We start from the raw sequence: 27,060 nt of genomic DNA on the forward strand, positions 1-27,060 counted from the left end.
TTAACACGCAAAATATTTGCCTTAATTGTCGCACACAGACAATGGGCGTAGAGGAAGGAGAGCTGCTGCTGCTGCTCGCCAGGAATTATAATCCCTTCGATCGGATTTTCCGGTCAGCGAGCGGTCAAACTTGGTGGCACTACCTGCAGTCGTTGCTGCCTGTATTCCTCTATTCCTGTATTCCTGAACCTTTAAATTTGCACTAATTTTCGCGCATGATCCTCAGGATCAGCGTTGTTGTTGCTGATTGATCCTGTTTGTGTGGAATATTTGGCAAGATGCGGTGAGGCGGACACTAGACAACAACAATGACCCATTTTGTTGCAAAGTCCTTTGCAAACCGGGTTAGATCCAGCTGTGCCTGGTCCCCGGGGATTAGAAGGAGTACCGGTCCCATTGTGGGCGTTACTATTGAGACAGTTTACCGAGCATTTAGCTCGGCTTTAGTTTCTCATCTCTCCTCTCCTCTTGTCCCGTCCCGTCTCTCGTCTTTGCTCGACAATGCGAAATTGATTTGTCAAAAGCCGCACTAAATGCCAAAGTTTTTCATTGACCACCTACCTGCCTGAACTACCGCAGTGTTCGGGACTCGAGTCCCGGGAACAGGAGCCAAAGATCTCTGACAGACTGTCGCTTGACAACTGTCTCTGCAAAATAAATCAATCAATTAAATTTTTATAAAGCGCATGGAAAATATGCGCAAACCAAACCAACCCAAACAAAAAAAAAAAAACTAAAAAAAGATAAAGAAAAAACCTGCAGCAGGTAATTAAAATTTCAGCTAATATATCTCCAGCCTCGTTCAGTTTTTTTGTGGTTCCACATTGGGCAGCGTGCGACAAGCATATGACAGTTTGACAAACGGCCAAAAGGGTTTGACAAGTGGCTCCACAGCCCACAGTAATAGTTGGCAGGCTCCAAGAACCTGCCGACTGCCGAATTAAATGCTGCATTTTGGAATTTTCGGTATGTCCGCTGCTTTGGGGACAAAACTCATATTAAGACGGGCACATTATAAAACGACAAACGACCAACGACCATCGGCCAACTTGGCCAAAAGTACGCACTGTGGCCGGCAGGACGCCGCATAACTTATTAAAAAGCAGCAGCAGAAGCATAATAAAATAAAAAAAAAAAACACAAAAAAAAAACCAAACTCAAAACGACGCCAAAATTGTGGCTGAGAAATGCCCGAATTCGTTTTGCGGGAAACGTCAACAAAACCGTCTAAGCGCCACTTAAACAACGGGTTTTGCAGAATATCATTTGGGGCAGACCAACGAATAGAGGCGGGAGGGAGCTGGTGAGGTGAGGGGCAACTGTCCACGGCGCCATTCATCGTCAATGTCAAGTTGCACGTTGCAAGTTGCTCGTGGTGCACATAATTGTCATTGAACTTTTGCTCAAATTCTTCGCAAATTGTATTCGATGATCAAAAGTTCCATTTCAATTTGCAGTTGATATTTAAGCGATTATCGTGTGAAATTAGAGCAGATCGTTACAGATCATCTTTGACCTGTAAAATACAAACACAAAGAAAGCAAAGTCGAGACAGCTCGACTGAGAGATACCCTAAACGGAAAAGCTCAATATAAATTTGGGCTTGCTGATATTCATTTCTTATTATTATTATTATTATTATTATTATATGAAAATAAGTTTTGATTGGTAAAATCTGTGAATGAATTTAAATTTCACGTTAAACTATATATCGGTAATCGATTTGTATCGATACTCGCTAAACGAGGGCAGTTATCTATATCGCACAAATTTTATTTATTATTATTTAAATCAAATTTAGTATGTAGCGATTGGATTATTGTGTATCAAATAACACTTTAATTAACCGGTTTCCTTAGGATTTAACTTCAGATTTTACAATATTATAAGTCTTAAATATAGTTATAAATTAAATATAAAAATAAATATTATTAAAAAAATGTTTTTATTTAATAAATTAAATAAAAGAAAAACAAATTTCCACATACATATTTCCAACTGGCATCTAATGAGAACTTTAAGTGCAGAAAATGTGAAAACCTGAGAGAATTTGTTGTTTTCAAACGAATGTCTGATGGCAGTCCGATATATAGACTTATATAAATGTATATTTATATATATTTGTACATGTATGCGATTTCCCCATAGAAATGATGACACCCAAAAATTGAAAATGTGGAGTGTTTCCACACAAATGCCATAAATATTGCGGCCGATCGGGCCAATGATGATGACAGACCGAGAGAAAGGGATGTGGATAGAGGGATATGAGCACATTCTGTGGTCCCGCATGCGCTGGTCATAAAAATTTTCAAAAATATCATAATTTTTGATTTCGACGAATAGCTGGCCACGTTTGGGCCATTAAAAGGGTTCAAATGAAGCCGTAAAATGCATCAATAAATTATGCTAAAACTAACATCAATTACAAGTCGTAAAGACTGTCGACTCTTTGGCTGCCACAGAGCAACGGGGCAAGGTGAACTGCAACTGAAACTGCCAACACCAACTGCAGCAACTGCAACTTCAGCATCTGCATCTGCATCTGCATCTGGATCTGGATGTGGATGTTGATCTGGAATAGGGAGGGGCGATAATGAACCGCAATCGTTGCATAATAAAACCAATAATAGAGCTCGAAGACACATAAATAATTTGATCGGTGGAACTCACACGGAAACAAGTTTCCCAAGTCTCATCAACACTGTCTCATTGTTTCAATAGAAAACGCATAAAACTCGAGAAAATTGAAACAGATTTTACAGAAGAAAAACAAAATGCACGCGTGCATCTCGAAAATCTTGAAAATCTTGAAAAATCATGAAAATCTTGATGATGAAAAGCGTACGATTTTATGGATATTTGTTTTTCGCTGGTAATAATGCCACCAGTTTTAGGCACTGAGGTGTATGGACACACATACACAGATAAATAAATATATATATATATATATTTATGTATACATGTGTGTGTGTGTTATGGGGTTGCATTTTTATTGCTTTTCAAATGTTTCCGCAACTCGTAGGAGACCCGTAGAAATTTCTGTTACACGATCATAAAATTTTGATTTTTCCACTGAGAGACGCGAGCTCATCCTTGGCCTTGGGACAGACGGACAGGCGGACGTACAGGCGGACGTACAGGCGGACGGGTGGGCATGTTTACCAATAATAGAACATAAATTGTCTGGTTTACATTTAGAGCAGACATCACAATGCGCGATCAGCGACCCTTTTGGCCTTTTGGCCATAAACATTACTCAGTTTATAGCCTTCTGGTTCCTTTTTATCCTTTCGTCGAATGCACCGAACAGGATGCAATATATATATATATCTGTATATGTGTATATATATATATATATATATATATATACATATGTATATTTGTTGGCGTTACCTGGTTGCGCCCATCAAGTGTCTGTTTACTTCGAGGCTGCATTATCCTTCACACATCTCTCCTTCTCCCTCCCGACGCGTGCTCGTAAAACTCTCGATATATTCTTTTGTTTATACCCGAACTTATCGATGCAACAATTAAAAATTATTATTGCCTCAAAACAAAAAATAACGAGAAGGTTTTGTTATCTCGAAACTCTTAAAATTGCTTCTAATTGCGCCTAATTGCGTTAATCTAATTGTGTGTTTAATTACTTTAAGGAAAGAGGCGGTCAATTTTTTTGAGCCACTGCTCAACTGAGCACATATAGATTAAACATATATATGCATATATATATATATACAGTATGTCAAGAAACTGGCTAAAATGGGATATTATTATGCATGAAGATTCCAGAAAATTACGATTTTAATAATCTAATCTGCTTGTGCTGCAAAATGCTGTCATAAAAGATACTAAAATAATTTCTAACATTTATTATTTATTATAAGTCCTAAAAAGAATGGATAGTTTTTTTTTCAAAGTTTCACATTAAATTTATGAATATATGGAATAATAAAAGAATATACTACATCATTTTTTTTGCAAAAAATAATTTAAAAATGTGATATTTTTCCTTTATCACAACACTTTCATGATATAGTTTTTATATAGTTCTTCTTAATTTAATTTACATAAATTGAGCAACCGTTCATAAGAGATGATTTCTAGAGGGTTAAACACTATTAATTTATATTAAATCATTAAATTGATTTATATTATTTAATAAATATATTTATAATTTCAGTTCATCTACCTTTTGTCCATCTATCAATTAAAATGCTATCTTGATAAAACATGATATATATTCGTCTATATATTCACAGATAACAGAGTCGGCCTGATCGGACCACTATATCATATATCTGTTATATAGACAATCGGTAGAAAGATGAGTTCTTGTGTGAAAAACTGTTTTGTTTACCAATTCATCCATACCAAAATTATTTAATATAATATAAAAATCATTTAGATCAGACTACTATATCACTAATAGGAAAAATAAGTTGAATTTTGTAATTTATTTATATGAAATGTAAATGTCCAGATTTTTAATTTTCATTCATTTCATTCATTTTTATCTTTTTACTTTAACAAACCTTAGAATAAATAATTATATCTGATTACTCAATTAATCCCAAATGGACTGAGTAGAATTGAGATTTATATGAAATGAATGCAGTCTTATTTGAAGTCCATAGAAATGTACTATTGTGTAATGAAAGATATTCAACAAATAATTTCGTGTATTTAGTTTAACTTAAGATAAAATTAGTAATCATTAAACGATGTCCATCTATAGGGGATTTAAAGATCATTTTTTAATGTATTTATTGAATTTGACTTTTTCACGCTGTCAAAATGATGTTTGCCTAATGAAAAGCCCTTAACTTTTTTATTGAATATGCTCAGCTCACTTGAAGCAAGCACAATTTTTTTGTTGAATTTTTTACAAATTGCACAAACACAAAAGGGCGGGGTGGGTGTGCCTCAACCTGCCCCCTGTCCACGTTTAGCGTCAGACTGTCAACATTTGTATTTTTTTTTTATTTGTGAAGTGATTTTGTGTGGCTTGCCACAACAGAAGAAGAAGAAGAAGCAGCGGCAGCAGCAGCAGCAGCGGCAGCAAACGGAATCGCAATCAAAACGAACAACACTCGAGTTGAACAGCCGCCTGTTGAAAATTGTGCAAATATAATTTGCACAGCAATAAATAAATGCAACAAATGACTGACTGAGCACGAGTGTGAGACAGAGAGAGAGAGAGAGAGAGAGAGGCGGAGTGTGTATGTGAGAGAGAGAGAGGGAGAGAAATCGCGTTAAGTGAGTGCAATTGACAAAGGAAGCGAGCAAATGGAGGAGTTGATGAATTGATGAGTTGAGTTCTGTTGAGGAGCACTTCACAAATTATGCGTGCATGTAAAAGAGAGAAGGCGAGAGAGAGAGAGAGAGAGGGGCAGAGGATGGAGTAGTTGCCCCGGCAACTTGGTGGCAAGTTGTGGTCGCAAATGCCGAAATACGCCTGTCAAATGTTTGATTGCCTCAAATGATGTGATTCGATTTTTGGGTCAATTGAGCGCAAAAGCCAGTCAAGCAGTAGTCAGTCAGTCAGTGAGTCAGTGAGTCAGTTAGGCAGACAGGACATCCGCAGGACTCGAGTGGCGCCACACACACACATAAACAAATAGAAGCACAACAGTTATGAACGCTCCCATTTGTTGCACGGCCTCCTTATCGCAATTGTGAATTGTGAGCTGAATTGTGAGCTGAGTGGCGCCTCACGATTCTCCGACTTTATTTTTATTTATATGTGTCGTACCTGCACCGATTGCGCAATTGAAGGATCCGCTCTCAGCCTCACCCTCAGCCTCGTCCTCGTCCCTACACACCTTCATAATTCGTTGTCAGGTTGTCGCCAATTGTCTGCATTTCATTGAGAGTCGCAAGTGTGGCAGGTAAAAAAGGCCGAGTCGAGTTTTTCTCCTTTTTTTATATATGTCTTGAACATACCCTAAAATATGTCTGAGCAGGTATAAATATATTCTTGACGAGACTTTAAATTTGGAATATACTTTCTGGCTTACCCTACGAGGATCACATTTATTTCATTCTATCAATAACAGTCAAAATTTCGCAAATATCGATACAAATCGATTTACGATAACAATAAAATAAAGTTATAGTCTTCAGATTGTTGTATAATATAGCCAGACACATCAATGATCAACTGTTTAATCGCATAAGGAATACAGACAGCATCACTAATAAATATTGAGGGTATTTAATAGTCGAGCTAAGTCATTTTCTATTTTTTGGTCTGTTGTTTTTAGTTGTGTTCAGTTTTTTGTTTTTCTCGATTTTATTTTTTAATTATTATTGGCCGGCGTTTAGGCCAAGGCGAAACAAAAGGAAATCCTTTTTTAATATCGTTTAAACTGCCTGGCAAAGGGCAGCTGTGGGTTTTCTCAAATTTATGACCCAGCCTCAAAAAGTTGTTGACATTTTTGTTTTTTATTTCTGTTATCTCATCCTCCTTTGAATCCTACGCTCGTATCAATGAAATATTGATCGGCTCATGTGTGTGTGAGTGTGTGTGTGTGTGTGTCTCTATGAAGATATCAGTATGCATTTTCAGCGCTTGACCCTCGACTCGACTTCACACACTGATTTATGCGTAATTACTCGGTCTGAGTTTCAGTTTCAGTTTCAGTTTCTGTTTCGGTTTCGTTTACCTGGCGACAATATTTAAATGTCGCTCAATAAAAATGTTTATGTCTCTCGAGCATCGGGAATTGAGAATCGAGAATTGAGAAACGAGTCTCCAAAGTGTTGTTCAAATTGCAGTCTCAGTTTATTAAAGGACACTCGGCTAGTCCATAAATGTTTTAGATTGACAGATTTATGTTTTTTTGAGGTTTCTTTTTTGTTTTTAAATCATTTCAATGGCATTGGTTTTGGTTCTCGTTATTTGGCTACTGATGAAGTCCACTGATTAATTAACCATTCTAAAAGAGGCAATTTCATTTGATGAACTGTACAAAAAACAATCATGTGAACAAAAGATATTAAATGTTGATGTATGCCTAATAGACACATACATACACATGTTGTATATATATACGTATATATTTATATATATAAATATATATACATACACATATCCAAGTAAACACTCTCCAAAAATATATTAAGAATAAATTAAGCTTATTACACCAATCAATTAATTAATTTAAAGTACTTGTTCTGCAATAATTAATATAAGAAAAAAACTTGATAAGTCACGCTTGAATATATAAAAATAAAATATTTCTTGACTGGTTTTTCAATTGTTGAATAATAAAATTATGTTTTTTTTTGCTGGATTTGGAGCAAATATTTTAAATTTTGGGCACTCTAAATATTGAATTATTTTGTTTTAATATTTCAGAATTTATTAAGACAATGAATCACTTTAACTACATTTTTTTTAAACAAATTCTAAGCACCAAAAGTAGTTGGACAAAATTAGACAAACAATAAAGAATATCTTTTTTTTTTTACTTTTTTTACAACAATTTGTTGTTCTTACTTTACTTGACAATAAAATGACAAATGTAATACTTTTGTCAGTCAATTTCTAGAAAATATAAATTAGGTAAAAATAATACAAATAAAATAATAATAATAAATGTAAAAACAAATTAACTATTTGTAAAATCTATTTCTTGGATATTTAAAACTAAATAAAAGAGCTGAAAACAAATTAAATTATTTTATTTTGTAAGTTAATTTATTTCCAGCAAAAGTTAGTTTCCAACCTCAAATTATGTAGAAATAAATTTTATACAAAAAATTGTGTTTATTTTTGAGTTGATTGATGATTTATTATGCGCTTGACTGATTATTTTGTAAATGTTCAAAGACTATTTTAACATATTAAGTAGGAAAATATATTTTATTTGGGATAAGAGATTTTTTAAATGTATTTATTTAAGTTTAAATTCAAGTTTAAGTGCAAGATATTTATCGCATATGATTAAACAAGTTTATTTATTTATAAAAATAAAATAATGGCCTTTTAATTCAATTTTCGAGTGTTTCTTTCTCTCTTCTGTGATTCAGATTGAAAACATAATAATTAGTTTTCTTTATTTTGTTATAAAGTATCCCCAATATATTATTAATAGAACTAATAAGATTCGATAACATATACGATTTTGCCGTCAGACTTTTTTCATATTAAACAAACTAAATCGCATTTTAATATGTTTCAATAAGCTGTCGCTCGACTGGCATTTAAACTTGTTGTATTTATATTATTATAGAAAATATCGCGTTTTACTAATTGCATATTTAATTTATATTAAAATAAAAATAATCATTATTTAATTCATTCAAAATAAAAAGTTGTATATCTTTAAAGCCCGATTGTTATACTTAAGTTATAATCTACTTGAAATGCAGATCGTTTGGCTCTTAATAATTCGGTTTATAGACCTGCCCCCTTCCCTACTCCTGCCCTGCCCCCTGACTGAATCATAGAATATAAAACAGAGATCTGAGAACGGTGAAATGAATCCAAAGTCTCATAAAGCAAACATGAAACGCGACACTCGAGTCTCGATTGAAATGAGTGCGTTTTGATAGAAATTTGTGGGGCACATGCAGCGAATATCAATTACAATGGGTAGTGTGAGGAGGTGTATGCAGAGTAGGAGTGGGGGGCAATAGATATAACCCATTGGACTCGATAAACGAAATAAAGGCGGCAAAAATGGTCAGCATTAAAATCGAATAAAATTTGTTAAATTGTTAAAATTCCAGCGTAAGCAAAGACAGCAAAAAGACGTGGCCATAAAAACAACATTTATATGTAGAGAGCCGCTGTATACCCTGCCACTGCCCCTGCCACTGGCTGTGTGGCACGTCTTGAGAACTGAGGCAAAAGGCGTTCGTGCGGCTTTTTCTTACAGCCAAATAACTGGCATAATTTTTATGAGAGACAAGTGTGAAGAAAACCGCTCGAAAAAAAAGCGGTTGCAACAAACGAAAATGGAAATAATGGAAGCAAATCCTTTGGCAAGGCTGCGCCTGCAGCAGAAGAAAAAATAGGAAAGGAAAACAAAATTTTAAAATGCGCAACACACAAATTGTGTTTGTTTTATTTTATAGGGTAGTCGAGTCAGGTACGCCCGACTTGAAAGTGTTTCTGCCTATTTCTTTTTAGATCGCCTGCATTTTTAGCTCGTTCTCTCACTCTCTCTCTCTCACTCTCTCTCTCTCTGTCCTTAGAGGACCGCCGCCTGCATAAATTTATATCGAGCGGAAGCAATTCCGTTTTGGTCTTTTGTCTTTTAGAATTTTGTGCATAATTTTATTTTATTTAGTTTGATTTTTAATTAGGGCCACAAAGAGGCCGCAAGATCATTAAAAGTGCCTGCTTTTCTTCCTCTTCTTATTGATCCTCACAGAGAGATATATAGAGAGAGTGTGAAAGAAAGGGTATTTGATTGATTGCGAGTGAGAGAGCAATACTCGCCTTAAAAAATATCACATTTTATTCATTTCATTTTAAAATTCCATTCACATTTTATTATAAAATTATATATTTTTTAAATAGATTCTTATTCCAATTAACAAATTTAATGTTTCTTTTTTATTGTCGCCATTTTTGTCGCATAAGAAACGCGCTATTGTTTATGATTATGAGCTAATGGATTTTTAAAAAATGCCCGAATTAAAAAACAAACAAATCTGCCAATTCACACACACACACAGGCAGGCACACACACACACACATATCCATTTAGCATGCACATGTTAAGCGTAACAGTTGGCGGGGTATGCTTAACATTAACATTTTCGATGAACGCACAGTTAACAGCGTATAAGACTGCGTGCGCTAACAGCGCATGGTCGCTGAGCGGGCGACAGTGACAGAAATAGGCTGGCAGACACAGTTCGAAATTGAGAGCAAACAGAGAGCGAGAGAGCAAGAGAGAGAGAGAGAGAGCGCTTGGCGGCTGGCAACCTGTAAGAATTCAATGAGCGCTGCTTGTTGTTGTTTTCGTTATGATTATGAGAGTCTATCAAAAACTTGACGTCGCTTGTGTATGCGTGTGTGTGTGTGTGAGTGTGTGCTGTATTGGCGTATTGGTTGGAGTATAATGGCAGATATGAAAAGGGCAGCTACATAAACGACGACGGTTGGCTGTCGGCAGCAGCGACGCAAAATGAGCGAATATGAGCGTTATGAATTATGTATTGGCCCTCACACACACACACACACACACAGACAACTAGATACGCAGAGACGCGTGCGTGCGAGCAGAGAGATATGAGTGGGTAGGAGGCGTATATTTCTTGCTGTTGTTGTTGTCGTTGCTATTGCTGTTGTTGTTGTTGGTTTATGAGTGCGCCGTTTTCTGCTTTCTGTTTTCTTACTGGTGCGCAAGGTGGCGATTGGATTTGGGTTCGCTTTTTTTCTGCTCTTCTTCTTCTTCTCCTGCTTCTTTCGCTGCTGCTCGGCTCGCTTTGGTTCCCTTCTGCTTCTTTTTTTTTTAAAGCGTTTCATTTTCGCTACTCCTTCCGTTTTATGCATTTTCTTTGCCACACATTGTGTTTTATTTTCCTCTTAGCATTTTTCATTTGCTACCCTTTCAGCTTATGCGTTTGCTGGCCATATTTATGGCAGTCACTCGGCTAAACTTCTCACCCCCACCCCAAACTGCACCCGTTTTGACGAATTTGACTTTTCGCTTGGCTTTTCTTGCAGCAGTTTCTTGAACAGAGACAGCAATAGTTGTATTATTTCTTTTCTTCTTTTAATATTGATTATTATATTTCTGTTGATTTCCTATTGGATGATCGGGCTTACTCAGTTTTCCTAATAGTGCTCAGAGAATCTTTGAAGTGAGTTATTTTTTAGTTAGGCTTCATTATAATTTTCAAGTAAAGAAATAAGTCAATTTATTGTTAATTTAATCTAATCTATTTTTTACTTTTTGTATTTATTAGCGTGTCGTAAAAAAAGATATAATTAAAATTATTTTTAATTTGTATTTTTTTTGTTGAATGGCTTTAGTTAATATTAGATAAATAAAAATTATATAAATGTTTATATTGTATTTATGTTTTTCTAATTTTTTTTTTTAATTAGTTTTCTATATTTTATTATGATTCCTTATGGAAAGTGAACTATTTTATTTACAGTTTTATTTTTATATGTACACATACTCATACAAATTCTTGATCTAGATCAGAAACATTTTTAGCAAAAACCCCATTTCATTAATAGCTATTAAAACTCGCATGAGATCATCCATTAAAACTGATTTCATTCTGATTTTTAATTGCATTGAGTCAAATAAATCAGAATCACGATGAATAAAAATATTGAATCATTTATTTCGCTCACAATTTCAATAAAATTTAAGCTAGTAATTTAAAAGCAATTCGACAATTGCTCAAAACTCTTAGAAAAAAAAAAAAAACAAAACAATTAATGTTTATAACAAAACAGAAGCCACAACAAATTAAAAATAAAAACTTATCGCCAGATGTGTGTGGAAATTAAATTGAGTCACAATTGAAAACATTCCAATGAATATTTGTGCAATTTTTGTATGTTTTGGGTGAAGGGTGAGGAGGAGGGGGAGGCGGAGGTGGAGGGGGTATCTTTAAGCTTAAACTTTTGAATTGGACTTGACTTTAAAATAAATCGATAAAATCGTCGAAACAATGAAAAATGGGCGAATGACAGTTCTAAACATGAAAATAAATACAAGAAAAAACTAAGTGGGAGTTGCCAAAAGTCAAAAAAGAAAGAAAAAAAAAACAAACAATAAAAATAACAAAGAATGAAACAGGAAACCAAACATTTTGATGAATGGCTCATAATACTCAGCACACACACACGCACACACACACACGCACACACACACAAATCGAATTGACGAATAAGCGAAGCACCCAAAGCAGACAGACGGACGGACAGACAGAGAGACAGACAGAGCGACGGACGAATGGGTGAGAGTCGGGGGCGAACAATAGCAAAGAACCGAAAATCTTATAAAGCCGAAATTAAAAAAAATACAACAACAACAGCAACAACAGCAGCAGCAATCGGCGCTCATAACTGCGCGAAAGACAGAGAGAGAGAGCGAGAGGGAGAGGGAGAGCGCACGAGGCAGAGCGAGAGCGATAGATGGAGAGCGTGAGAGTGTGAGTGAGAGAGAAAGAGCGAGCGAGAGGTGGGCAGAAGAGCGAGCGCAACACATGGTCGGGGCGCAGGCGTGCGTGCAAGCGAGATGGCATCAATAAAAGGGCCGAACATTTATAAGCAGAATGGTTGAAGAGAGGGGGTAGAGGGGGTGGGGGTAGGGGTGCTGTATGAATTATGATAAATTATTAACAAAGAGAGAGAGAAAGGGAGAGACAGAGAGCGCGCGCAAGTGCGGCAGCAAGAGCGAGCGAGCGAGAGAGAGAGAGCGAAGAAGAAGCTGTTAAAAATGCCAAGAAAAATGCACAAAAAAAAACAATGGCGAAAAGGTGAGAGAGCCAACAGAAAACGGAAGGAAGCAAAAGCAGCAGCAGCAGCAGCGACGACAACAGCAGCAGCGACAGCGCCGTCAGCACAAGCAGCAGCGACAGCGCAGTTAGCACATGCAGCGCTGCCTCTCTGCTATGCATGCGTGTGTGTGTCTGTGTGTGTGTGTGAGTGTCTCATAATTTTTCGAACAAGTTTCATAAATGTCCGTTGAGCAAACAGGTAAAAGCAGCAGGCAGCAGCCAGCAGCAGCAAAGCATCCTGCGCTCTCCACTCGCGAGCTAGACAGAGCGAGAGCGAGAGAGAGAGAGCGAGAGCGAGTGTGCGAGAGAGCGAGCGAGCGAGCGAGAGCGAGAGTGAGTTGAGCCGTGTGTGTGTGTGTGTTTGTGTTCACGCTGTGGTGTGAGGTTGATGGCAACAGTAACAGTAACAGTAACAGCAACAATTGAGCGCTAGCAGTGCAAGCGAGGCAGACAAGTAAAATTTAATAAAAGTTATGATGAGAGGGAATATGCGACTGTGCCTCTGTGTGTGTGTGTGTGTGTGTGCAAGTGGGAGCGAGAGCGTTTATGTATGAAAAATTATATGAAATGTGAGCGAGTGCGCGTCACACAGATATGACTGTATGTGTGTGTGTGTGTGTGTGTGTGGAAGGTGGGTAGGTTGAATGAATGTCAGGATAAGCCAGTTGGTGGCAGTAATAATAAAAATGTTGCACACACACACACACACACACACACATACGCATGCATGTAAAAATATTGATAGTAAACCGGTCGCGTCGTCGTCGTTGTCGTCGCTGCCCGAAGCAGAAAACGACGACAGCGACTCGTGTGTGTCTGTGTCTGTCTATGTGTGTGTTTGTGTGTGTGTGTGTGTGTGTGTGTGTGGCTGAAAGTATCTCAGCGATATTGTTTGTGTTTTGTGTCAGTGTTATTTTGACGCGCGTGCTGAACGTTCGTGCCGCAGACAGAGAGCAGCGAGTATCAGCCAAAAACTGAGTTGTTGCCACACACATAAATAAATATACATATGTATTATAAATCCCGTTGCGAGCCACAATATTTTTAGCGAGTGCGCCAAGTTTCCAATCAGATTGCGTCAAAGTGTTCATAACAATATATATATATACATACAACCATACACACACACACACATATATATATGTATATATATAAATAAATATATATATATTTTCGTATCCGCATCCGAGTTTGAGTTTGATCAATGTGCTGAAGATGAAAGTCAACGTGATTCGTTATCGATAAGCGCTGCAAAAGCCGTCGGCAAAAACACAAGCGTCAACAAATCGAAATATCAAAAACCAAAAAACGTCTATAAAATATTGAAAAAAGTCAAAACAGATATTTGAGTTAAAGTCGTGCGTTGCAAGAACAAGGACACAAGCACAAGGACAGTGGACAGTGGGCAGTGGGCAGCATGGATCGCGTGCTGAGCGCATGACAAATGTACAAATTTCTTTGGCCAACTGGCGCCAAAAACAACAAACACAAATTTTACTACACACACCCACAAACACACACAGCCACACACACACCCATACACACACCCACACACACCTACACACACACGCACACACCCACGCATAAATAATGTTCAGTTTGTGCTAAAATAAAAATCGGAAAATCGGAAAATCGAGAAAACAAATCGAAATACAAAAAGAAAAAGTTCTCCATTCTTGATGAAAAATCACTTGCAAAACGTTCTGTGTGCAATGCGTAGTGACTTCAAGGATAATCACCAGGAGACCATAAATAAAATGATACAATTTGGTACCGTTAAATATGGCATTGTCAAACAGCTGAAGGATCGCGCCAGAAGCGCCGAGAAAGGTAAGTTTTTACAGCTTTCTTCTCTATTATTTTATAGTCGAAATATTTGTCTTTTTCTGTTGCTTAACTATTTAATAATTTAAAATGGAAATAGTTGTCAATTAGTTATTTATTGACTCAACTCTTACAAGCTTTTGGAAACTACTGTTTTGCTGTTTTTTTTTTAAAACTATTTAATTGGGCCCTAAAGCGACAAGCCATAAAATGTAAATATTATATTTTGAGCTGATTTGCTTTTAATGTCATAATTGTGTGTGTGTGTGTGTGGACGATTTCCAAAGTAAACCCGTTAAATCATAAACAAAAAATGGACAAAGAACCGTATATGTATATATTGTGTATTTAATTAATTAATGTGGTGTTAAATTGGGCCCGACAGAAGATGAATCGAAACTGAAACTGAATCGTTTGAATGCGTTTCGATTCGATTCATTTGCCATATGCAAATGCAAATGGCCGCAGCTTTCAAAACCTTAAAAGGCCTCAAAAAATACCCAAAAAAAAAAATGCTTTCAAATCATTTTCAAGTTTACGATGTTATATATATATGTTTAAATATATATAAACATATGCAATATACTTAAATCATATCGAGCAGCGATTCCAAATCGATTTTTGAATTGTCATAAAAAACCAAAATCACGAAAAATGACCAAAGACAATAAAAGGTGGCACATTGGAATAATTTAAAAAAAAAAACTAAAAAAAAGAGAGAGCAAGGCAGAGAGAGACAGAGAGGGAGATGGAGAGAGGGAGGCAGAGACAGATGGAGTCAGATGTGAAAAGGAGACAGAGAACCACTTAAAAACTTTTTATCGCCAACCAAAAAAAAAAATAAATAAATAAATAAATAAAAACTGAAAACTCAAAATTCAACAAAATGCAATTTATAAATTTGTTGTTTTTCTTTTTGTATAATCAAACTGGTGCATACATTAAAGCATATCTTCAACTGCCACACTAATAATTATTAATTATGCTGCAAGCATTTTCTATCAATTTTCGGTCATCTCTCGAGGAAAACAAGAACCGATTTCCAAATGCCCAATTCAAAGCTGCTGCTTTAATATTTAACATAAATTTTATTCGTTTTTTTTTTTGGGCAAAAATGACAAATTCGTTAATTAACCGAAACTGGTTCAGTTATTCGTTTATTTAAAGCGCAGACATTCATTCTTCGTCGACTAGTCGACTAGTAAATCGACTTTCTAACCAGGGTTATAAAATTTTGAAATATGGACAACTAAAGCCAGAGAAGCTGATAAGAAAAGCTTCTTGCACTTTAACAAAAATAGAATTGAATAGTTAATTTATAAATGCAAATCAACTTTCGTGCTGTTAAAAATATATATTATAATTGAATAAAAATCTACAAATGTATAATTTAAATTTTGTAGAATTTATATACTAATGCACAACTGAAGCATTTATTCAAAATGTATTTCGCTGCCGTTCAGAATTAATAAATGTTTAGTCATTAGTGTGGCACAATAAATTTGAAATATATCGCAAAATTGGCAGTCGAACAACAACATATAAATCTGCTGCTAATTTCCATATAGTTTATATGGATTATGTACACACACACACACACACACACACATACACATATGCGTGTACTTGGTGTGTATATGAATTTTATTTGGATTTTTATTGCTGGCATTTGTATTTTGTTAACCCGAACGCAGAAAAGTCAATGCGCATAACTTAATGACATTAATTATTTAATTATTTTTATTTATGCGTTGCTTTTGTGTTTTCCTTTTTTTTTCGCCTTAATTTCTGTATTCTTTCTCTTTGTGTTACTTTGTTGCGTATGTTTATTTATGCTTGAATTTCATAGACATGAAATACAATTTGCCCCCGGGGTGTCAATTTATGCCAAACTCGTGCAATCCTCACCGATTAGAAAATTATGCGACTGTCAGACTCTGTCTCTCTCTCTCTCTCTCTCTGTCTGTCTGTCTCTCCGTCTGTCCCCTGCTTCTTGCTAACATTGTTGCGTTTACATTTTTCACAACGCGGAAAAGCGTTGACTTATTGGGTCACTGTTAGGCCCCATATATTTGCCCGCCCGATTTGCATATTGAATATGATGTTGGATTAATTGAAACGCTCGCTGAAAGCCAAACCAAAGCTCAACTTGCTTGCAACTTTGTTGTTACAAAGTTTTTTTTTTTGTTTAAATTTCACATCCAAAAATGTCTTCCGGAAACTACTTATTTCATTTAGAATAAACCTAAGAAAATATGATATGAAAATTTCTCCAGCAGCTGCTTTTTCGTTATATCGAGAATATAGTTTTGTATCTAAGATTGCTATCATTTCCGGCTGTGTTAAATTAAATTGTGATAAAGCGCAATTTATTACGCTTTGCGGCATTAAAAAGATTAAACCTATCAAAATTAATGAAAGCTTAAATTTACACAGTGTTTAAATATTAATTGATTTGGCAACTACACTAATTAATTTAATTTTACTCAATGCTCCACATGGATTTCACTCTTTATTGGTTTCCACATTTCAAAATTGCCACGCTGAAAGCTAAACGAACTAAATTTAGAGCTGGAAGTAAAATTTAGTAGCCAGAACATCCGACAGATATTTAAAAACATAAAAAACAAAACAGACCAGAAATGTTTGTTGCTGCTGTTGTTGTTGTTTTTGTTGCAACAACATATTTTGATGGGTGTGCGGTTGAAATGACAATTTAAAATGCGAACAACAAGTATTATAAATTGTTGCAAACATAATTTGACAATGGCAAATGAGAAGCTGCATAATTTCGGCTAATCTTTAAGTCTGCCAACTGTGCGGATTTATGGAGAATACTCTTACTATATATGTGTTAACGTGTGTGTGTGTGTGTGTGTGTGTGTTTGTCATTTGAATTTAGTGCTCGGGGCAGAAATCAATTTATGGCTTGACTTAATCCACCTTGAATCGTATACAATTCAATTCATTGTCCCTTGTGTATATTGAGCTAAATTCGTTTCTATATTTATTCTTTAGTCTGCTCCAAATAAATAAAAGGAAATATAATTTCCTGTCCACACATTTTACGTATATACAAATAATATATATATATGTATATCTGTATTTTTCTATGTCAGTTTATCATAACAATATTTGGTTTAGAATGAAAAACAGTATGAAACTATTTGTGGTATATTTTTCTTGCAAAAACACCCGTAACTGATTAGAGAGGACAACAGCAGCTCCGAGAATTGAAAATGCATTTATACGTATTGTAAATGTGGCCAAAGAATTTATGAGCAATTGTCAAATGACTTTGCAATTGGCCGATTGACTGACAATTTAATGGGCATCATAATTCCGATTTGCTGTTACTTTTTATGGGCGGCTGTCAGGCGAACAAAGCAGCCGCCACAAAACTTAATGACGCACATAATACTCAATGTTAATTAATTGAAATACCATTCACTTATCAGTTATTATTATAATAATTTCGATCAGAATTTCGCGTTGAACCCACAACTTATTTGAGTTAAACACACATTCAAATCGAGATTTTGACCAAAAAAAAAACAAAAACAAAAAAAAAAAAAGCAGAAATCGAATACCAAATGAGGAACAACGCGGAGAACATTGGAGCATTGAGCGTCATATTCGTTTTAAAAATAATAATTATATTATATTGATGCGATCGATATGCAAATGGCGCTGATAGCAGCAACCAAAAAAAAAACGTGGCTGCTTAAAAGTATCTGAGTGCCTCTAGTCGTGGATCTGTGTGTGTATCTGTGTGTATATCTGTGTCTATGTATCTGGTGCAAAACTCGCTTGACTCGTTTTGATTTGTGCAGAAATATGCTTTATTATACTATCGAGCAGAGCAACAGGCTGGCAATCGAGGCAATCGAGCCATGTCTGGAGATTTATCTCGTTTCTTGGCCTGGCCAGCCTGGCCCTGCGCTTACTTATCATAAATTATGTTTTATGGCCGCTGCGCATGCGAACCAAATTGGCCGCTCGCTTTTTACATACTACTTTGAGATACATTTTTTATTCTTAATTTAATTTGTATTTTTCATTTTTGATTTTCGACATTTTCCGTCGGCAATTGTCAGATGTTGTTTAAGTTGATAGTGCTTGCAACAGGTGAGCATCAGCTGCTGGTCAACAACAATAGCAACAACAATTGCTAATTGCAACTGGTTCGATGCTGCCACAAGAAATGTAATTGCATTCAGCTAGCAGCCACAGCGGCAACAGCAACAGCAACAACTGCAACAGCAACCAGCAAAATTGCCGCATTGCAATCAACAATTGCTGGCGATTAAGTCATATATGCGACAAGGCAATGGTCAGCAGCAGCAGCACCGGCAGCGGCAGCCACAGCATCTAAACTGAAGATCAAAAGGAACACACTCTCTGTGTGTGTGTGTGTGTGTGTGGGGCAGGCTAGTTGGAGGGTTGTGGAGAGGAATTGCGGGCGTCTTTTGCCGGTAAATCATGCAGCCAGCAAGCTGCCAACAGTCGCGTTGTCTATTTTGGTTGTTGCCACTGCGAGGCACAACAAGTTGCTGTTGCAGTTGCTGCTCTTGTTGTTTCTATCATTGTCAAGTGTGCACAGTGGAGCAAGCTTATTGTTGTCTATTAGAAATGTATTCAAATCAATTATTCTATTATTATTAATTTTTAAATGCTGCCAGAGAGGGAATATTAACATACATATTTATATATATTATTTATCTGCTGAAAAGAAAGGAGTTTGGGCTAAATTTAAATTTACTTTTTAATTGATATATTTAAGAATATTTTGAGTAGCTTAAAATTAACATTTACTTACATATTTATGTGTATTATTTATATTATATTAAAAATTGGAAAAATGCATAGCAGACAGAAGTAAGCAACTCCGATGCCCTAAAATATATACAAATATATATTCTTGATCAGCCTAGTCGATTTATTCGTTTGTCCTTCTGTCTATATATCCATATATATATCTATATATCTGCCTGAACTACAAGACCTTAGAGAATATTAGAGCTATAAGGCCATAAATTTGGGAATATTAGTTTTTGTATAAGCTTTTTCAATAAATCAGAAATTACCAAAGAAATTAATCTAAAAACAAAACACGTTTTGCACATATTTTATAGATTCTGGGTATAAAACCAAAATAATTGAAGTGTCGTAAAAATAACTTGATTTGAATTAATATTATTAAACAGTAAATGGTACTCATTTGCGATAGTTTGAGATGACTAGTTCTGTTTTTAATTCCAGCTTTAATAAACTACTCTAACTGAAATCATGAAGAATATTTAAAAAGAAGATTTCATTTAAATTGTTAATTTTGATATCTGTTGAATCAATAGATTTCATCAACCGAACTCAGCAAATTGAGATATATTTGATTAAAATCGACACTCCAAAATCATGTTGTCAATTTCCATTCAAAACTATGACATGAATAAATATTTATACAAATATTCAAGATATGAAAGCAGAATATTATAGAAATCGCCTGTCGTTTATTTATTTTGTTTGTCTAAATGGATAAGTTGTTGATATATTCGATTGTATGCTAATCTATATATATTTATGTATATATATATATATATGTAATTTCATATCGATTTTATTGACAGACATCGCAAGTGATCAGGAAGATAATGGCGCCTGCTCGCCGCTGACAACGGCGACACCGGCCAGCGCCAGTGCCGGGAATAGTCCCTGCCCCAGCCGCAGTCCGCGGCGCCACAGCGACGACGACGACGAGGTGGCTGGCGAAAGGGAGCTTCCACAAGTGGCAGATAGCAAAGAGGATAAACAGGATAAGCTGGATAAGCTGGATAAGCTTAAGGAGAGTGTGGAGCAAATTGAGAATCAAACAGATGCGATCATCGAGGATCACAATCACAATAACAGCAGCAACCACAACAACAACAACGATAGCGATAACGATAACGATACCGATAACGTTGACGATAACGATAACAACAAAGTCAAGGTCATGACAAAGCCGCCCGAGGAACACGAGACGAACGCGAACGCGAACTCAAACTCATCGTTGCCCAATTCACCCACCGCTGCCACATCCAGCATGGAGGAGCCACAAAAGCAACTGGATGTGGATGTTGAGATGCCGCAGGCGGAGCACGAGAAGAGCCCTGCGACGCCGCCGGTCAGCAATGCAACGGCAACAGCAGCAGCAACAGCAACGGCAGCAGCAGCAGCAGCAGCAGCAGCCCAACAATTTGGGGCAACACCCGTCACCCTGGAGGCGATACAAAACATGCAGATGGCAATCGCACAGTTTGCGGCCAAGACAATTGCGAATGGCGCCTCCGGTGCGGACAATGAGGCGGCCATGAAGCAGCTGGCCTTCCTCCAGCAGACGCTCTTCAATCTGCAGCAGCAGCAACTCTTTCAGATTCAGCTCATCCAGCAGCTGCAATCGCAGCTGGCCCTCAATCAGGTCAAGCAGAGCAACGAGGACGATGCCGACGAGGATGTGGAGCCCGAGGAGCGAGAGGATGGCGAAACGGATACCTATGAGGAGGAGGAACGCATTGCCGATATGGAGTTGCGACTGAAGGCCGAGGCTCGCATGGCCGAGTCCAAGGCACGCCAGCATCTCATCAATGCCGGAGTTCCGCTGCGTGAACGTTCCCGTTCCCGTTCCGCCTCCCCCTCACCCAGCCCCTCGGCGGCAGCGTCGCCGGCTGTCTCGCTGAAGCGCAAGCGGAGCGATGATGTCGGCGCCAAGTCTGGTGGTGGTGGTGGTGGTAAGGCCTTTGGCCAGCCGCAGGAGAGCGCACAGGATGCGCTGTCCAAGCTCAAGGAGATGGAGAATATGCCGTTGCCATTTGGCAACGATTTGGCCTCCAGCATCATAACGAATCACGATGATCTGCCGGAACCGAACTCGTTGGATCTGTTACAGAAACGGGCACAGGAAGTGCTCGACTCGGCCTCGCAAGGCATCCTGGCCAACAACATGGCCGATGACTTTGCGTTCGGGGACAAGTGCGGCGAGGGCAAGGGTCGCAACGAGCCCTTCTTCAAGCATCGCTGCCGGTACTGCGGCAAGGTCTTTGGCTCCGATTCGGCGCTACAGATCCACATACGATCTCATACGGGCGAGCGGCCCTTCAAGTGCAACGTCTGCGGCAGTCGGTTCACCACCAAGGGCAACCTCAAGGTGCACTTCCAGCGGCATGCCCAGAAGTTTCCGCATGTGCCGATGAATGCGACACCGATACCCGAGCACATGGACAAGTTCCATCCGCCGCTGTTGGATCAAATGTCCCCGGACAGTTCACCCACACAATCGCCAGCGCCGGCATCCGGTCAGGCGTCGGCCAGCTCAACGTCCGCTCATCCACCAGCGATGTCTTTCCCCGGCCTGCAGGGCCTCTATCGTCCGCCCATGGAGCTGCTGAAGTCCCTGGGTGCGGCGGCTGGCAGTACGGCCGGACTGCCGCATCCCTTCTTCCCCCAGATGCCGGGACTGGGTGCGGCTCTCAAACACAGCCAACAACAGCAGCAGCAGCAGCAGCAGCATCAGCAGCAGCAACAGCAGCAGGTTAGTCAGGAAATGCCCACAGATTTGCGCAAATCGTCTGGTCCCAGTTCACCGCACGACGAGGAAGACGATGATGATGATGACATGACTGCAGTGCGGTTGCCTGTCAAAGCGGAACTGCTCGAGGAGGAGAAGACGGAGCCGGAGACGGCAGCAACGTCCGCCGAGTGTGCCGACATGGAACCAGAGCCAGAGCCACTGCCACTGGAGGTGCGCATCAAGGAGGAGCGCGTCGATGAGCTCGAGGAGCAGGAGGAGGAGCAGCAGCAGCGAGAGCAGCAGCAGCAGCACCAGGAAACACCTTCCCATCGCACACCAGCTGCCTCGCCGACGGACCCCGTGTCTGAGACGCCGCCACTGATGCAGCGACATCATCACCAGCATCATCATCAGCATCAGCATCATCAGCAGCATCATCATCATCATCATCATCCCTCCCAGCAGCACCACCATATGCCCGGCTATCCACCGGTGGTGCAACCGATTCAACCACCAGCAATAATGCACGCCCAGTGCTCGCCCGGCTCCCATTCGCATCTAGATCAGCTGCCGACACCGGGCCAATTGCCGCCAACGATGCCACATCGTGAGGATTTCTTTGCCGAACGATTCCCCCTCAATTTCACCACAAAGACACTCTCCCCCGAGCACCACTCGCCCATTCGGTCGCCAGCTGGCCATGCTCATGCCCACATTCCGCGTTCGCCGTTCTTCAATCCGATCAAGCATGAGATGGCGGCGCTGTTGCCACGCCCACATAGCAATGACAACTCGTGGGAGAACTTCATTGAGGTGTCGAACACGTCGGAGACGATGAAGCTCAAGGAGCTGATGAAGAACAAGAAGATCAGTGATCCCAACCAGTGTGTCGTCTGCGATCGCGTCCTCTCCTGCAAGAGCGCCCTGCAGATGCACTATCGCACCCATACCGGCGAGAGACCCTTCAAGTGTCGGATCTGTGGACGCGCCTTCACCACCAAGGGTAATCTGAAGACGCACATGGCTGTGCACAAGATTCGTCCGCCGATGCGCAATTTCCATCAGTGTCCCGTCTGCCACAAGAAGTACTCCAATGCGCTGGTCCTCCAGCAGCACATCCGACTGCACACGGGCGAGCCAACGGATCTGACGCCCGAGCAGATTCAGGCGGCCGAGATTCGTGATCCGCCGCCCTCAATGATGCCCGGTCACTTTATGAATCCCTTTGCAGCGGCTGCTTTTCACTTTGGTGCCATGCCTGGCGGTGGTCCGGGCAGTCATAATCCGGGTGCGGGTGCAGCTGGCATGTCGGGTGCTCCACACAATGGCGCCTTGGGTTCGGAGTCGTCGCAGGGTGATCTCGACGACAACATGGACTGTGGCGATGGCGATGACTTCGACGATGCCTCCTCGGAGCATCTCTCCAACGATCCAGCGATGGGCGATGAACGTCCGCGCTCCGGCGATGACTTCAAGTCGCTGCTCTTCGAGCAGAAGCTGCGCATCGATGCCACCGGTGTGGTCAACATCAATAGTCATCATCCGCACTCACATCATCAGCATTCGCGTCCTCGATCCGCTGCCAGCAATGCCAATTCGATTGGCTCCGCTTCCGCTTCCCCCTCCGCACCCGCCAGTCCCAGTTCGCAGCCGAAGCCGAGCTGTTCGCCGGTTCGATCCGTCTCGGAGGCATCGCAGGGCGCACTCGACTTGACGCCACGTGCCGTTGCTCCTGCCCCGTCGCAGCCACTTGCCTCCACGTCACGCTCCCCGCCCCCGCCCAAGGAGAAGACAGTGAGTCCGCTGAGCCAGCAGTCCACACCTGCTCGCAGTCCCAATGCTTCTGTCTCCGCCTCCGCGTCTGCCTCCGTCTCTGCCTCGCAGCTGCTTTCCTCGCAACTGGCACCGTCTGTGGGCATTGATTGCCTGCCGCCCGGCTTGCAGCATCATCTGCAGCAGCAGCATCAGCATCTGATGCAGCAACAGGCGGCGGTGGCAGCAGCAGCGGCTGCCCAGCATCATCACCATCAGATGCAGCAACATGCCGCCGCCCTGCATCAGCATCAGGAGCAACTGCGTCGCGAGGCACAGGAAGTGCAACAAAAAGCGGCAGCTGCTGCGGCAGCGGCTGCGGCTGCTGCCCAGCGTCAGACATCGCCACAGCCGCCGACACGAGCCGGTGAATCACCCGGCGGTCCACCCGGTGGTGGTCAGCCCAATCCGTTGATCGGTGCCCGACCGCCTTTCGGCATGTTCCCCAATCTGCCCATCTTCCCGCCGGCCACCACCCAGAATATGTGCAATGCCATGAATCAGATTGCCCAATCCGTGATGCCAGCGGCACCATTCAATCCGCTGGCATTGAGTGGGGTGCGGGGCAGCACCACCTGCGGCATCTGCTACAAGACATTCCCCTGCCACTCGGCGCTCGAGATTCACTACAGGAGCCACACCAAGGAGCGGCCCTTCAAGTGCAACATCTGCGATCGCGGCTTCACAACTAAGGTAAGTCCGAGACAGAATTATTGTGGCAAGAATACCATTAAATTATGAGCAATAATCTAGAAAGAATTTAAGATTTTTCTCAGAAATCATTAAAATATTTATTTTTTAAATTGTTCAGAATTTCACAATAAGTCTAAGATAAAGAAACATACAAATATTTATCAAAATATATTCATTAAAATATAAACTAATTTTGAATAGAACAAATAAATCATGTTTAGGATTATCAAATGCTTTCACATCTGAGCAATTTGAAATATTTACGAAAACAAAAATCTACTCATAAATTCAATAATTTGAAAATAAATCATGAGCATTTTAGCAAATCATCAGAAAGTAAAATATTCAAAATAATATTTGCAGACAGGTTTTTTCTCTGAATTTCTGAAGGAATTTTAGATGGTAAAATATAAACACTTTTATCGAAATATATTCATTAATAATATAAATAATTTTTGAAAAGAAGAAATATCAAATATTTAAAGATTGTTAATTTAAATCAAGTCTAGCGTTTTTACTTCTGAGAAATTTAAATATACTTTTAAATGCAAATCTCTCTTACAATATTAGAAAATATTAAAATAAATTATGAACATTAATATATCAAATCACTAGAAATCAAATCCAAAAATCAGAATAATATTTGTTGGTTTTTTTTTTATTTTTATTAATTTATTTTTATTAATTTATTTTTATGATATTTATTAGGATTTTTGATTAAGGTCAGGCGTTTTTGCTCCACACAAATTGAAAATCTTTACAAATAGAAATGCTACTATGCAAGCTATGCTAGTGAACTTAATTTAAGAGTTATATGATTAATTTCTATTAAAACGGATAACCTAACGCCTTTCTTTCTGCTCTCTCTCTCATTTAATTTTGTTGCAGGGCAACCTCAAGCAGCACATGCTGACACACAAGATCCGCGACATGGAGCAGGAGACCTTCAGGAATCGAGCTGTGAAGTATGTAAGTCTTCCAATGCAACACCAACACGAACACCAACACTACACAAAACACTCAAATCTATTTATTCCTTGCTCAGTTAATTATTTTGAAAAAGCACACAACAAATGCATTGAAATAAAAATGTGATCCATGCTAATATAGAAATTGTCCAAATTTGATATCTTTATTTGTAGATGAACGAGTGGAGCGATGAACGCGAATAATTAACTAGTTAGTTATCGATGATGAAGAAGAACAATCCAAATATGTATCAGTTATTGGCCGTGACAATAGACTCTCGCAACAACCAATATGATCTCATGCAGTGTTGTGAAGAGCAGCAAAAAGAGTGTCGACAACGCTGCGCTGGAAGCTGGAAGCCGAACCCGAAGCCGCCTCACACACAAGGTAGTTCAAGAGCAAAAGTACGAAAACCCATCAAAAAAACAAACCATAAGAATCATTAAAAAAAAAAAAATACTAAACATCGCATATACAATACTTAAAATTTATAAATTGTTGCCCACAAAATTATTATTTGATTTTGTTATGTGGGGGGGAGGAGGAGGCAGGAGCGATGCTTGCCTGCCTGTGAGTTCTTTCATGATTTCGCTCCCATAAACAAGTGCTAAAGAAATCAAATTGAAAACAGGCAACAGACAGACAGACAGACAGACAGACAGACAGACAGACAGAGACGGACACACACTAAATAAAAAATAAAACTAAACTAAACTGGCATGAAACGTATCCAAAGATGCATCAAAAGCAATTTTCCAGTTTAACAGAGGCCGTTGAAAAGCCGCTGGAGTGCTTTGAAATGAGACTGATAGCGTTTCAGGCTAATTACCTAATAAAAGAATGTATATATATATACAATTGTATATGTATATGTAATTACAATATTTGCAAAAAGAATCGGAATCATAAAATATGAAATGGAATCCAAATCGAAATCAGCTGAAATCTAAGGCGTAGTAAAATCAAAATTCGAATTTAAATTAATCTTAAGGTATGTTTAATACTAAACACTAAACATTAGGCGATAAATAATGAATATAGTATATATCTATATATATATATATATATACATATGCATTTATGTGTATATGATAACTAAGTCCACACATATTCAAATATATATATTTCAAATGTGCAATAATAATATGACACGCTATCAATTTAGTCTGGCTTTTGTTTCCTACGTTCTTATTTTTAATCTCTTGTAAATAATACTAAACGCAATAAATTCAATCAATTTGCTTTGCTTCGAAAATATAGTTGTAATAATAATAATGCATAAATAAAAAATAAAAAAAAAAACGAGAAATTGTGATACTAAATGTTAAATTGTTGGCCGATACAGCTGGTGGAGCCAAGTTGATGCAAAATGCTTTCCATATCACTTATAACAACTGGCAAACTATTGTAAAGAAAAAAAATATAAAATACAAAAAATTCAAAACTAAAAAAAAAGTATAAAGATATATATATATATATTTAACATTCATAGTTAATTTAGTTGGTAGTGCAACTTAAGGCGATTGTCAAACAAAAAAGAAAGAAGATATATATACATGCATGTATATATGTATATGTGAAGTGTAATCTAATAATTTCGCAAAACCATTTAATTAATTAGCTTAGTATGTTAGTTAAGTTGACGACAGGCAAACATAAATTACCATATACACATAAATCATACAGATACAAATGTATCTCAATCTGTTTGTAAGCATAGTCTCATAATT

The 27,060-nt window shown here is 38.7% G+C and overlaps 1 protein-coding gene across 2 annotated transcripts; it reads left to right on the plus strand.

The window, feature by feature from the left end:
* The first annotated feature begins 14,021 nt into the window (after positions 1-14,021).
* On the plus strand, positions 14,022-25,800 carry LOC6566833 (homeotic protein spalt-major). Of its 2 annotated transcripts, none has more exons than XM_032739465.1 (4): positions 14,022-14,316; positions 19,938-24,361; positions 25,250-25,330; positions 25,504-25,800. In XM_032739465.1, the coding sequence occupies exons 1-4, from the start codon at positions 14,166-14,168 to the stop codon at positions 25,531-25,533; spliced, it is 4,686 nt and encodes a 1,561-aa protein (XP_032595356.1). In that variant the 5' UTR covers positions 14,022-14,165; the 3' UTR covers positions 25,534-25,800. The 2 variants fall into 2 exon arrangements, with proteins under 2 accessions (XP_032595356.1, XP_032595357.1); XM_032739466.2 differs by having other exon boundaries at positions 25,250-25,326.
* Positions 25,801-27,060: the final 1,260 nt, after the last annotated feature.

The sequence above is a fragment of the Drosophila grimshawi genome, unplaced genomic scaffold (genome assembly GCF_018153295.1).
Source record: "Drosophila grimshawi isolate 15287-2541.00 unplaced genomic scaffold, ASM1815329v1 contig_1377, whole genome shotgun sequence".
NCBI lineage: Eukaryota > Metazoa > Arthropoda > Insecta > Diptera > Drosophilidae > Drosophila > Drosophila grimshawi.